This window comes from Rosa rugosa, chromosome 7 (genome assembly GCF_958449725.1).
Source record: "Rosa rugosa chromosome 7, drRosRugo1.1, whole genome shotgun sequence".
NCBI classification, from domain to species: Eukaryota; Viridiplantae; Streptophyta; class Magnoliopsida; order Rosales; family Rosaceae; genus Rosa; species Rosa rugosa.
Window position 1 is genome coordinate 20,902,554 of NC_084826.1, and position 12,617 is coordinate 20,915,170.

The window sequence follows — 12,617 nt, forward strand, 5'->3', positions numbered from 1 at the left end:
CTATTTCTTCCCGCTCCACTGGGAGTGATGAGGCCTTGCTTCCAGGTGAGAAGAGGAGATCTCACAAGCATCGGCACCGAAGCGAGAAGCATGAGGTGACGTATACCGGCCGGGACGTTACGGGGTACGGTGCTAAGAGACAGAAGAAGGATCACCCGGTACCCGAGTCGTCGCTTTCGCTTGGCATGTTGTCTCCTGCCCTTCCGGTAATCCCCAAGAAGCCCATCAAGCAGCTGCTGAGCGAGTACGGGGTTGCTGACGAGAAGTTCGTGCGGGCCATGCTTAGTGACCTGAAGGACATTGATCTCGACCGGGTGCGGGCCAAAGACAATACTCCCAAAGAGAATCGCTGCCTTGCCCGGGAATCCATGATGCGGGTACGGGTTTGCTTTACCCTTGTAGCCCTTTATTACTACATATATATTTTAATCGGTGCGCTTGCAGGCACTCTTCAATGTGTACGCGGTGGATGCCAGCGAGGAAGATACTCAACTGAAGGAGGAGGTTAGCAATCTCTCCGGGCAGGTGAAGTATCTTCATGGCGAGAAGGTCAAGCTGGAGAAGGAGCGGGACTCCTTGAGGAAGAAGGTTGAGTCTTTGACTCCCCTAGTTGCCGAGATGGACGCGGCCAAGCAGCGAATCGCGGAGCTTGAATCTGAAATCTCTGAGGCCCGGGAAGAGATGAAAAGTGCCCGGGACTCCGAAAAAAAGGCTGCGGAGTCTGCCACATCCTGGAAGGAGAAAGCAGACTACCTGGAGGAGCGTCTTCCCGCGGAGAAGCACGAGGCCGTAGAGGAGTACAAGGCCTCCGAAGAGCTCATTGCCATGCTGGCTGCTGCCCAAGAGAAAGCTGTTATCATGAAATTCAAGGAATGGGTGGCGGCTGGGTACTTGGACGAGGCCAAATTCAGGCGGGGCCTTCTTGAGAAGAAGAAGAAAGACATGGAGGCGGCAGCCAAGTCTGGTGCCGGTGGATCCCAGAGTACCGGTGGGGATCAGTAGTACTTGGATTCCCCTTTTTTTTGTATATGTTATATTATTTTTTTTTTTTTTTTTTTTTTTTAGTAAAAGTTATCCTTGCCTTGAACAATGGCGTAATTCCTGTGCTTGGTAGTCCAGGCTTTTGTGGATTAAAATTTTTGAATTTGAATGGGAATTGGAAAGGAATTAAAATTTCTAGGATTTTGTACCTTAAGCATTTACTTGCATCACTTATTACCGGAATAGAGTAACTGACAATAGCTATGTCCGGGAATGTCCGGGGTAGGTAAAAAAAATGCTAGAAATGGTCTGAATAATTCATTTTTCCGTTCAAATACCACATGGTGGTTAGATACAGAATGAGTACCCGATGGGTAGCTTGCCATAGCTGTATGGTCAAAAAGCAAAAGCTAGGACAAGATGCTCCCGGAGCTACTTGTAATAGTATCGCAGGCGCTGGGTATTCCATGGATGCCGGGAAACGACTCCGTCCATGTCCCGGATGAAAAAGGTTGCGGGGCCTACCTCTTCAACGATCTCGTAAGGGCCTGTCCAGGATGGATCCAGTCCCCGGGGCTCTGGGTAGACCTGCTTCATGACCCAGTCCCCCAACTTCAGTGTGCGGGATTGTACCTTGGCATCGTAGTAGCGAGCTATCCTCCGCTTGTTAGCCAAGTTATGCATGTGTGCCACATCCCTTCGTTCCTCTAGTAAATCGGCATCGAGTTGTAGGCCTTCCGAGTTGGTACCCGCATCGAAGTATTCGATCCGGGGACTCTGGACTTGTGTTTCAATAGGGAGTACCGCTTCTGTCCCGAAAGCCATGCAGAACGGGGTCTCTCCGGTAGCCTCTGTTGCCGTGGTCCTGATAGCCCACAACACCTCCGGGAGTTTAGCAGCCCAAAGACCCTTGGCATCATCGAGCTTCTTTTTCAGTATCTTCTTGATGATCTTGTTGACAGCCTCGACCTGACCGTTGGTCTGGGGGTGAGCCGGGGATGCATATAGGATCTTGGTGCCCAGGTTCTCTGTGTAAGCCCTCAACTCATCGTTGTCAAACTGGGCACCATTGTCCGTGACTATGGTGTCCGGGACTCCAAACCTGCAGTAGATGTTCTTCCACAGGAAATTTTTTACCTTTTCCGTGGTGATGGCGACAAGAGGTTCTGCTTCAACCCACTTTGTTTGATAGTCCACAGCGACGATGGCGTATTTGAATTGCCCCACAGCTGTGGGAAGTTTACCAATCAAGTCCAAACCCCACTGACAGAACGGCCATGGTGCAAGGAGGATGGAGAGGGCAATGAGTGGTGCCCTTGGGATATTTGCATACATTTGGCACTTGTGGCAGGAACTGGATATTGTTTGGGCTAGGGCCGACATGGTTGGCCAGAAATATCCTGCCCTTAGGGTCTTGTGTGCAAGAGATCGTGCTCCGGCATGGTTACCGCATACACCAGCATGTATGTCCTTCATTATTTTGTGACCTTCCTCCGGGGTTACACACTTCAGATTCGGGAAGCAGTGGCCTCTCCGGTATAATTTGCCATTCATGATCGTGTATCGAGCTGACCTTAACTGTAGTCTTCTGGCCTCGATCTTATCGTCCGGTGCTACGCCGTCGACCATGTATTTCAAAATTGGGTCCATCCACGAAACTGTGTGATCCACAGCGAATATTTCTGACAAAGTTTTAGAAGTGCTAGGTCTCTCGAGTATTTCGACTTTAGTGGCCCCATAGGTAGGACTTGGAGAAGTTGATGCAAGCTTAGCAAGGGCGTCTGCCTTGTCGTTTTCCGCCCTCGGTATCTGGGTAAAAATGTAGGAGGTAAATCTCTGAACCAATGCCCGAGCCAGAGCCTGGTAAGAGGACATGTGGGGTTCCTTTGCCTCGAAGTTACCGCTGACCTGGTTTACGACCAACTGGGAATCACTGAAAATACTAAGGTGCTGCACCCATAGTTCCCGGGCGATCTGCAGACCTGCTATGAGTGCCTCGTATTCTGCGATGTTGTTGGATGCCTTGAAGGCAAATTTGAGGGCGTACTAGTAGACTTGATCGTCCGGGCTAATTAGCAGGATACCGGCTCCACTGGTTTTCTTGTTGGATGCGCCATCAACATATAATCGCCAAGTGCTTGGTGGAGGCGGATCCGGGGCTAGTGGTTCAGGTGATTCCAGGGACGGGTTATGGGAGGGAATCGCCTCAGAAATAAAATCTGCCGCTGCCTGGCCCTTAATAGCTGTCCGGGGTTGGTACTTGATATCGAACTCTCCCAGCTCGATGGCCCATTTAATTAACCTGCCCGATGTCTCTGGTTTCTGCAAAACCTGCCTCAGCGGGTGATTAGTGAAAACGGTGATTGAATGTGCTTGGAAGTAATGCCTAAGCTTCCGGGCCGATACCAGGAGGGCCAGTGCTATTTTTTCAATGTCCGGGTACCTGGATTCTGCACCAGTGTACCCCTTTCCAGCATAGTACACCGGGTACTCGCAATCGGAGTCCTTCCTAATCAGAGCTGAGCTTACAGCTGTTGAAGATGCCGCCAGATATATGTAGAGCATTTCTCCTGGAACGGGTTTGTAAAGTAGAGGTACCGCTGATAAGTACGCCTTCAAGCCAATAAAAGCAGTCTCGTGCTCAGCTGTCCAGGCTATTACCTCGACGTGCTGGGTTTTTAACAGTTTGAAGAAAGGAGTACACTTGTCCGTCAGCCTGGAGATGAACCTTGACAGGGCGGCCACCTTGCCTGTAAGAGATTGGACCTCGTTCCGGTAGGTTGGGGATACCATGTCTAATATAGCCTGCACCTTCTCCGGGTTGGCTTCGATCCCCCTGTGGCTAATGATGTACCCGAGAAACTTTCCTACCTCGACCCCGAAGATGCACTTCTGCGGGTTAAGCCGCATACCATTGCGTAATATGATGGTGAAGACGATTGACAAGTTGGTTACGTGGTCCTCCGGAGTTAAACTTTTTACCAACATATCGTCCACGTAAACTTCCATGATAGTACCGATAACATCCTCGAACATAGAGTTGACAAGTCGCTGATAAGTGGCACCTGCGTTTTTTAATCCGAAAGGCATGACCTGGTAACAATAGAGACCCTTGTCTGTGGTGAAGGCAGTGTGCTCCTCGTCTGCCGGGTTCATTCGAATTTGGTTGTACCCACTGAACGCATCCATGAAACTGAGTAACCGGTACCCAGCAGTGGAGTCGATTAGTTGGTCAATTCGCGGGAGCGGGAAGCTATCCTTGGGGCATGCTCGGTTGAGGTTTGTGTAGTCCACACACATGCGCCATGATCCCTGAGATTTCTTTGGCACCATGACCACGTTGGCTAACCACCGGGGATACGTGACTTCCCTGACAAAGTTGATGGCCATCAACTTCTTTACTTCAGCCTGGATAGCCCGGTACTTATCGTGTGTGAAGGCCCTCCTCTTTTGTCTTACCGGTGCTGAATAAGGGACAATACTAAGATTGTGCGTGGCTATCTCCATTGGTATACCGGGCATGTCCTCATATGACCAGGCGAATGCAGATGAGTTTGAGCGGAGGAACGAGATCAACGCTTCCCTGATAACCGGGGACAGCTTAGTACCTATCTTAACAGTCCTGTCCGGGAACTGCTCTGATAACACCACCTCCTCAATGTCCTCTACGGCACCGGGCCGTTCTTCGTCTGAATCGGTATCATCTCTGGGATCCTCGTACCTGTCCGTCAGAGGGTTAGTAGCCACGGGCAACATCTCAAACTTTCCCCTACCGCGAGATACGGTCAAAGAATAAAATTTCCTTGCTGCGACCTGGTCACCCCGGATCATAGCAATGCCGACCGGGGTTGGCACTTTCATCATCAGCATGTGACCTGCAATGAAGGTTTTCAGACGCCAAAGTGCCGGTCGGCCCAGGATAGCATTATAGGATGAGACGCAGTCTACCACGATGAACTCTGTTTTGATGGTTGAACAATTTGGACTTTCGCCTACCGTGATCGATAGGTAATCTGATCCGAGTGGTTGGACGATATCCCCTGAAAAGCTAATGAGGGGCTCATTATCCTGCGACAGCTTGGCTCTCCCTCTGTTCAGAGCTTTGTACGCATCGCGAAATAATACGCTAACCGAGGCCCCGGTGTCCACGAGCACCCGGGACATTATGTAATGGTCCATTTGGAGCGTGATTAAGAAAGGATCATCATGGGGCATTTACAGATCGGCTTCCTCTTCCTGCAGGAATGTCACCGATGTCCATCCGGTACCCCCGTCTTGCCGCGGGGCCTTGTGGAAGTTGAAAACTTCCGGATGACCGAAACTAGAATTTCGCCTCTTCCTCTGGGGATGTAATTCCTTCGGGCCCCCACCGTGGATCGTGAAGATTTGGCCGTACACGTCCACCGCTCCTACCTCCTTAGCAGGCAGGTACCGTTGAAGCTTGCCCCACTGGATAAGGGACTCGATAGTATTTTTTAAAGCAACACAGAGATTAGTATTGTGTCCGGCATCCTCATGATAAGTGCAGAACTTTCCGGTATCTTGCTGGGTAAGTTTACTCTTCGGGAACTTCCTTGGGGGTGGGCCCGGTATCTCATCCTTACTTTCGTTCCAAATAGTCTCGTATGAAGCGTTGAGGATTGTGAACACCTCATACCGGGGGGGTGGTGGTGTTCGCGGGGCCTGTTGTACCCCTGGCTCCCGCTGACGGTGAGTGGTCCCATAACTGTTAGTCCTGGACGAGGACTCTTTGTTTCTTTTGCTCGAGTTATGGGGTGACCTGTCATGACTATGGGCCCACTCCCTCTTTCGTGGCTCTTCCCTGACAGTTGAGGCCGGGGTTGGCACCCTTAGCTCTGGTCTGGGGGTGTCCCCGTAGGTTTCGAATTCGGCCTGGGCGTGTCTGATGGCAGTGGCCATCAGCTCGTCGTAGTTGGCTGGAGGATTATGGTTAATCCCGTAGAGAAATTCTCCGCGCCTTAAGCCTCTCCTGAAAGCCAGCTCGGCCAGTTCCTTATTAAGGTCCCGGCACTTGGCGGTAGCCGCCTGCCACCGATTTACAAAAGACTTCAAAGTTTCATTCTCTCCCTGCTGGACCTTTAACAGGCCCTTTGGTGTGTGCATCCCATCGGTGCGTAAGATGAATCGATCTACAAACTTGTCAGCTAACTCCTTGAAATTCCCTACAGAACCGACCGGCAGTTCGTAGAACCAACTCAAAGCTTCCCCTGACAAGGTTTCCTGGAACATGTTACAACACACCTCATCCGTATATCCCTTGGCGTTTGTTTGCGAGCGGAAGGCCTGTAGATGCTGGTAGGGGTCTCCAACCCCCGTGTAGTCAATCTTCAGTGGCTTCGACATATCCGCTCGAATGGCTCCTCTGACCTGTTGGGTGAAAGGACCCGGGCGGTCCTCGTAGGTGGTCATGGCCCTCCAGGTGTCCCTGTTTTCCGTGGCCTGCACCCTTGCCTGCAGAGCATGCAAAGAGTTGCTCATTTGTACAAGTAATGCCGTGTTTGCGTCGGTTACCGGGGGGATATTCGATACTGGCTGTGGTAACGGTGGTGGTGGTAGATGTCTCAAGCTTTCCGGGAATAATTCTACCGGTACTTGGATTATCCGCTGGGCGGCGTTCGCGCCTGTTGCCGGTTGGGATGCTCTTGCCAGGGCCTGGGTGAGCGCCTCGTTGTGCTAGTGCCTCCGGTCCAGTGCTCGGGCCAGCGCTGTGTTTTCATCTTCCAGATCCTGGATCTTCTGTTGCGTAAGGCGGTTTGTTTCCCTATCGGTACTCTGTTGTTCCCGATCGATCCTGGATTGTTCCCTGAAGGCTGCTATCTCCGCCCGCATGGATTCCAATTCCGATACCGGAGACACTTGGTCCGGGACATGCGGGTCCAAGGATCCGAGACCATGAATTTCTTCAACACCTGGCGCTTCTGCTGATGAAGTACCCGGAGAGAATATCAGTGCCCGGGCGACACTTCTACCCTCTCCTGTCGTTCCTTCCGGCTCAGTCATGATAGCGACCCCCTATCTGGCGCGCCAATGTTTCTGGTGGCTTTCTCCGGGTACCTCACACAGAATGCTATACCGTCTGGGGTACCGATCCAACTCCTCAATCCTGTATCAATAACACACGTTTAGAGGGATAAACCGTACCGGACGGTTTATACCTCTCCGATGCCTGAGTGAGAAGCTAATATAGATGTATAGTAAGTAAATATTGGATAAAGGAGTTATTACCCGTAAAAGGTAGTTGTGCTAATGCCTTTATACTCGAGCATGTGAAGGAAGTCTCCCCCATCCTCGATGTGGGACACTAGTTGTTCTTCTGATGCCATCAGTCCTCCTGTTGTGTAAATAGTTGGGCTGTGCTGGCCTTGCCCAGGGCCCTGGGTGCCCGGGGTGGCATCCCAGATGAGCCCCGCCATGGTGGGTCGTAAACCCGGCCCATGGCATAGTACATGGGAGTACCGATGGGGCCCAGCCGACAGTGCCAAACTTAGTTGAGACTTCCCTAGTGTGTACAGCTCATATGAGTGGGATGTCATAGTTACAAGAGCATCCTTGACTGATTTTACCTATATGAGTGAGAGAGTGGGGCCGCTCTCTATAAGAATTGGGCTTATTCTTGAAATACACTCATGAAAACCGGGATAAGCACAAGGCCGTAACGTGCTGGCTAATAAAGCTCATATTAACACCTGAATTATTATGTGTGAGCAGTAGTTCTTATTTTTCCTAGCCTTAAGCAGTTGTAGTTCAAGTCTGAGACCACTATCAACTCTGGAGTAGGGATTGCTGTTTCACTAAGTAAAGGTTCAATGCAGAGCACACCTTCATGATGCATAATGGTTCGTCTTTGGCCGGTAACTTTGGTTTATATTTGTTTTTAAAATATTAAAATGAGTGGGGGAATGTTGTAACATTTTAATATTTTATTTATTATTGAAATTAAATTTGGGTGAATTTATTTTGTGTTTAATTTTTGAATTTATTTGTGTGTTTAAATTCAGAATTTATTTTGAATTTTATTTTGTAACTCATGGTGTTTTATTTTGATTTATTTTGGGTTTTAATTTTTTGTAACCTATGGCATTTGGTTACTACCCTATTAATTGTAGGGAGTGTCCTAAGAGCCTATAAATAGCATCATTTGTTGCATGCTAAAACATATCAAACTTTTACTCAACTATTCACCCATCAACTTTCTTTCCAAAATTCCCCAAAAGAGTCTTGTGTGTTTTTTGGCCAAAGAAATGTGTTCTTTTGGTGGAGCTTTGGGTTCCTCCAATTTGTGCAGATTGGTGGGAGCCACACAGCTTGTTGTTAGGCTGTTGTATCTTGGAGGGGACAAGTCAAGAGATTTCTGGTGCACCGGCATTGTTCCGCAGAGTGCTTGAATCTCCTTAAAGAGAGCGATATACCCGCGCCTCAGCCTATTGTCAACGAGTTTCTCATATAGAAATGATAATTTTTTGGATTAATTACAGTTTACCCCCCTGAGGTTTGGGGGTGTCATCATTTCACCCCCCAAACTCTCAATTTCACTTTTTTACCCCCTGAACTTTCCAATTTCAATCAGTCGTGTCCAATTTCTACTATTCCGTCCAAATTGGACTTTGACTCTGACTTTTGAGGGGTAAAATGGTAATTTCAAGACAAAAAAAATTAAAAAAAAAATAAATAAATAAAATAAAAAAGGAAATGATGGAAAATGTTACTTTAGAGAGTGAAATGATAATAAGGTCACCTAGTTTCCCACTTGATAAAAAGGTCCATTGTGAATTGTTATTAATATTAGTTTAGTCCTTATGAATAATGAGGTCATGTTAAAAAAGGTCAGTTTTTAATTTTTATCATTCCGATTCTACCCCTAAGGTAATAAACCTTTATAACCTTCCAATTCAAAATCTGGGAGCTCAAATTTTCTCTCTCCTTTGATCAGAAAGCTTCCGATTCGATTTGATCGGAGATCTCTTTCCGAGATTCTTTCTTCGCCGCCCTCTCCGTCGGAAGCTTCCGATTTCTCTTTATGATTCTGCGACGATCTGAAAGTGGTTTTGGAGCTTCCTCAGCTCTTTTCTCTTTTTCTGGATCTCTGGCTTCGTCGGTGTTCGTCTTGATCACGTTATTGTGTTCTTCTTCTTCGTCGACTCAGTGCTTAGTTACAGTCTCTCTATTTTTTCCTCTCTCTGGTTTTCTCTGATTTGATCGGTAAGCCTTCTCTCTGTGAATTTGTTCGTTTTTGGATTTTGCAGTGTATTTTTGTTGTTTGTGTTAAATTGTTGAATTGTTCGTTTTGGATTACTGTGTTCTTCTCCTTCGTCGACTCAGTGCTATGTTGAATTGTTGATTATGTTTTGTGCTATTGCGGTACTATATTTGTTCTATACTGTGATTTTTTTATCAGTGACATGGCCAGTTACATTTTTAATACTGCTGTTTTGTTCAGGAATTATCATTTATTTTGCGAGTATGATGTTGTTTTTCTGTTCAGGCATTAATAGTGACTTTGGCAGTGATAATTCTGTTGATTCCTTAGTAGTGACATGGTCAGTTATATTTATAATATTGTTCTTCTGTTCAGGCTTTAACAGTTACTTTGGCAGTGACTTGTTTGTGTTGATTCTGTTGATTTCCTTAGTAGTGACATGGATAGTGATTTGTTTTATTCTTGTGCAGTTGATATGGATACAAGCTATGTTGTCAAGTTTATTTATTCTGGTGAAGCAGCAACAGTTCCATTGTTGCATAATTGGTCGTTTGTTGACCTATGCAATTCCATACGCTCTCGTTTTCCGGATTTGATTCAAGGCAATTTCATGTTGAGGTACATTATTCCTCCGGATTCTACTTCATGTTTTCTAGAGAGTGAAGTTGATATGAGAATGATTTTTAGGAATTTGGTTCGTTACAATTCTGATTTTGTTGAAGTGTTTGTTACTGATTTGCCTTCTATTAGTGAAAGTGTGGTGAGTAATACAGTGTGTGAGGATTCTAGTACCATGCTTGATGAGAATGATTATTTGGGGTGTTATAGGGCAGAGGCACCGAAGAGTTATATGACGAAAGGTTGGGAGAGTTATATTCATTCTGAAGGCCAAAAGTTTGAGGGTGGGGTTGTTGAGTTTAGGGATAAGCTGCGTAAGTATGCCATAGAAATTGGCTTTTCATATGAGTTTGTTAGAAATGACAAGGTTCGTGTTATTGCTCAGTGTTCTAAGAAACATTCTCAAGGCTGCAATTGGCTTGTGAAGGCTCATTTATGCAGGGCTAATGGTTTCTTTATGATTAAAAGGTTGGTTAATGTTCACACTTGTCATGGTGTGATTCGTTTGCAGAAGAGTAAGATGATGGGATCCAAGGTTGTCAAGTCTATTGTGCTTGATAAGATTCGTGCCAATCCAAACAAAATGCCAATTGATATAGCTGATGAGATCAAGAGTGATTATGGTTTGGATGTTGCTTATCGTACAGTTTGGTATGGTACGGAGTTGGCAAAAACAGCCCTACATGGTGATGAAGCTGAGTCTTATGCTCAGCTACTTTGGTTCAGTGAGTCTGTTATGAAGTCAAACCCCGACTCTAGGATAGTGGTTGAGTTTCATCGAGAAACACACAGGTTTCAGCGTATGTTTGTGACCTATGGTGCATGGATGAAGGGTTTTCAATCTTGTAGACCTATTCTTTTCATTGATGCTACATTCATTACCAACAAGTACAAGGGGCAGATTATTGCTGCATCGGCAAAGGATGCCAATCAAGGTTGAATCTCCTTCATTATTTGTAGTTTTTTATTTTTCTTGTTTTCTATTTCCTGCCATGTTCTGTTTTTTTTTTTGTAATGTAAGTGACATGGTTAGTTACATAGTTAATGACATGGTCAGTTACATGTTCATTGACAGTTACATGTCCAATGACCTAAATGTTATGTGATTTGAATGACATGTCGCTGGCCATGTCACTGTCAAGTAATTTGCAGTTATGTCAGCGACATGGTCAGTGACATTAACAGTTACATGACAGTGACATTATTTTGTTTTTCTGTTCAGGCTTGTATCCAGTTGCTTATGCTATTGTGGATTCTGAAAATGAGAGTAATTGGAGATTTTTTCTTGAGGTTTTGGCTGAAGAGTTTGCAAAACACCCTATGAGGAGGGTGACGTTTATTTCTGATCGTCATGTTGGGCATGTTAGTGCTTTCCCTAGAGTGTTTCCCAATAATCCACATGGGTTTTGTTTTAGACACCTGATGGCTAACCTTTCTGACAAATTTCCAGCTGGTTCTTACCTCAAGGATCGGATTCCTTACTTGTTTATGTGTTGTGCTTATTCTCGAACACCGGAGATGTATGAGTTCAACATGGAAATCTTGAGGAGTGAAGGCGGCGACATAGTTGCTCAATTTCTGGAGGATCTTCCCAAGGAGAACTGGTGTATGGCTTACTTTAACGGCGAAAGATTTGGTGAAATGACAAATAACTTGGCTGAGTCTTTCAATAATTGGGTGTTGCCTTTGAAGAGTCTTCCTATTCTTGATATTAATGATGGCATTAGAGTGAAGTCCATGGCTTCAATTGCTGCTCGGAAGCAGGATGCTGAGGAATGGTTCTCTGAGTTGTGCCCGGTGATTGAAAAGAAGCTGAAGGAGAATTTGGAAGTCGGAAGGCATTGGAGAGTGAGCAGGTCTGATACCTATGTGTATGAAGTTCACTGCCAGAAGTACAATAGCATGGTAAATTTGGAAACTCGCTTTTGTTCGTGTGGAGAATGGCAGCTGTATGGCTTCCCATGTTCCCATGCCCTTGTAGTGATCCAACAACATGGTTCTTCCCCGTATTTGTATGTCAATGAGCTGTACAAGGTGGAGAAATATCGAGAAACTTATTCTTTCCCAATTAATCCTCTTCCCTCTATTTCGAAGCAAGTGCATGATTTTGGTAGAGATGCGGTGATATTGCAGCCGCCTTTGACTAGAAGACCACCGGGAAGGCCTAGAAAGAAGAGGTTCAGAAAAAGGAGCGAGAAAACCAGGGTGATCAAGTGTGGTAGGTGTGGAAAATGTGATGGTCACAACAGAAAGAGTTGTACAGCTCCGATATAGGTTCAATTCTGCCTACATGCCTTTAACAGTGACATGGCAAGTGACATAGCAAGTGACTCCAATACAGTTTGAAATTTTGTTTTGATTTTTCATTTTTTTCAATAAATGATAAGAAGTGCTTGTAAGGTGCTTACTCATTGGAATTTTTTTTTTGACTATGAGACAGTGTATCTGCTTTCTTCTTTTATAAATCCATCAGTATTCTTTGTGTCTACAGGTTTTTAATAGTTACATGTACAGTGACATAACCATTTTGGCATTAGTTTACATTGACTTGTCCTGTGACATTAGTTTTTAGTTATCTTGGCAGTGACTTGTTTAATGACTTGTAGTTGGATCACTGCATATAGATTTGGTAATTGGCAGCGGAACGCTGCCTTTGCGGTGCAGCGGCACGCTGCAAACTGAAATAGAAATATCATTTTGGCTGTGACTTCTCTATTGACTTATAGTTTTAATGTTTTTTGTCCAGTTACATATTCAGCTACATGCTTAGTTACATGTTCAGTTACATGGTCAGTTACAT

General features: G+C 45.9%; 1 protein-coding gene across 1 annotated transcript; it reads left to right on the plus strand.

The window, feature by feature from the left end:
* The first annotated feature begins 825 nt into the window (after positions 1–825).
* On the plus strand, positions 826–12,389 carry LOC133723025 (uncharacterized). Its single transcript, XM_062149860.1, has 5 exons — positions 826–988; positions 9,670–10,752; positions 11,040–11,179; positions 11,510–11,938; positions 12,309–12,389. The coding sequence occupies exons 1-5, from the start codon at positions 826–828 to the stop codon at positions 12,387–12,389; spliced, it is 1,896 nt and encodes a 631-aa protein (XP_062005844.1).
* Positions 12,390–12,617: the final 228 nt, after the last annotated feature.

Bases quoted from the DNA above. Each gene is read 5' to 3' on its own strand.
- LOC133723025 (XM_062149860.1), top strand. From the start codon at position 826: ATGCTGGCTGCTGCCCAAGAGAAAGCTGTTATCATGAAATTCAAGGAA. The intron at 989-9,669 runs GTGGGGATCAGT...ATTCTTGTGCAG, and splicing joins CGGTGGATCCCAGAGTACCG to TTGATATGGATACAAGCTAT. The intron at 10,753-11,039 runs GTTGAATCTCCT...TTTTCTGTTCAG, and splicing joins GGCAAAGGATGCCAATCAAG to GCTTGTATCCAGTTGCTTAT.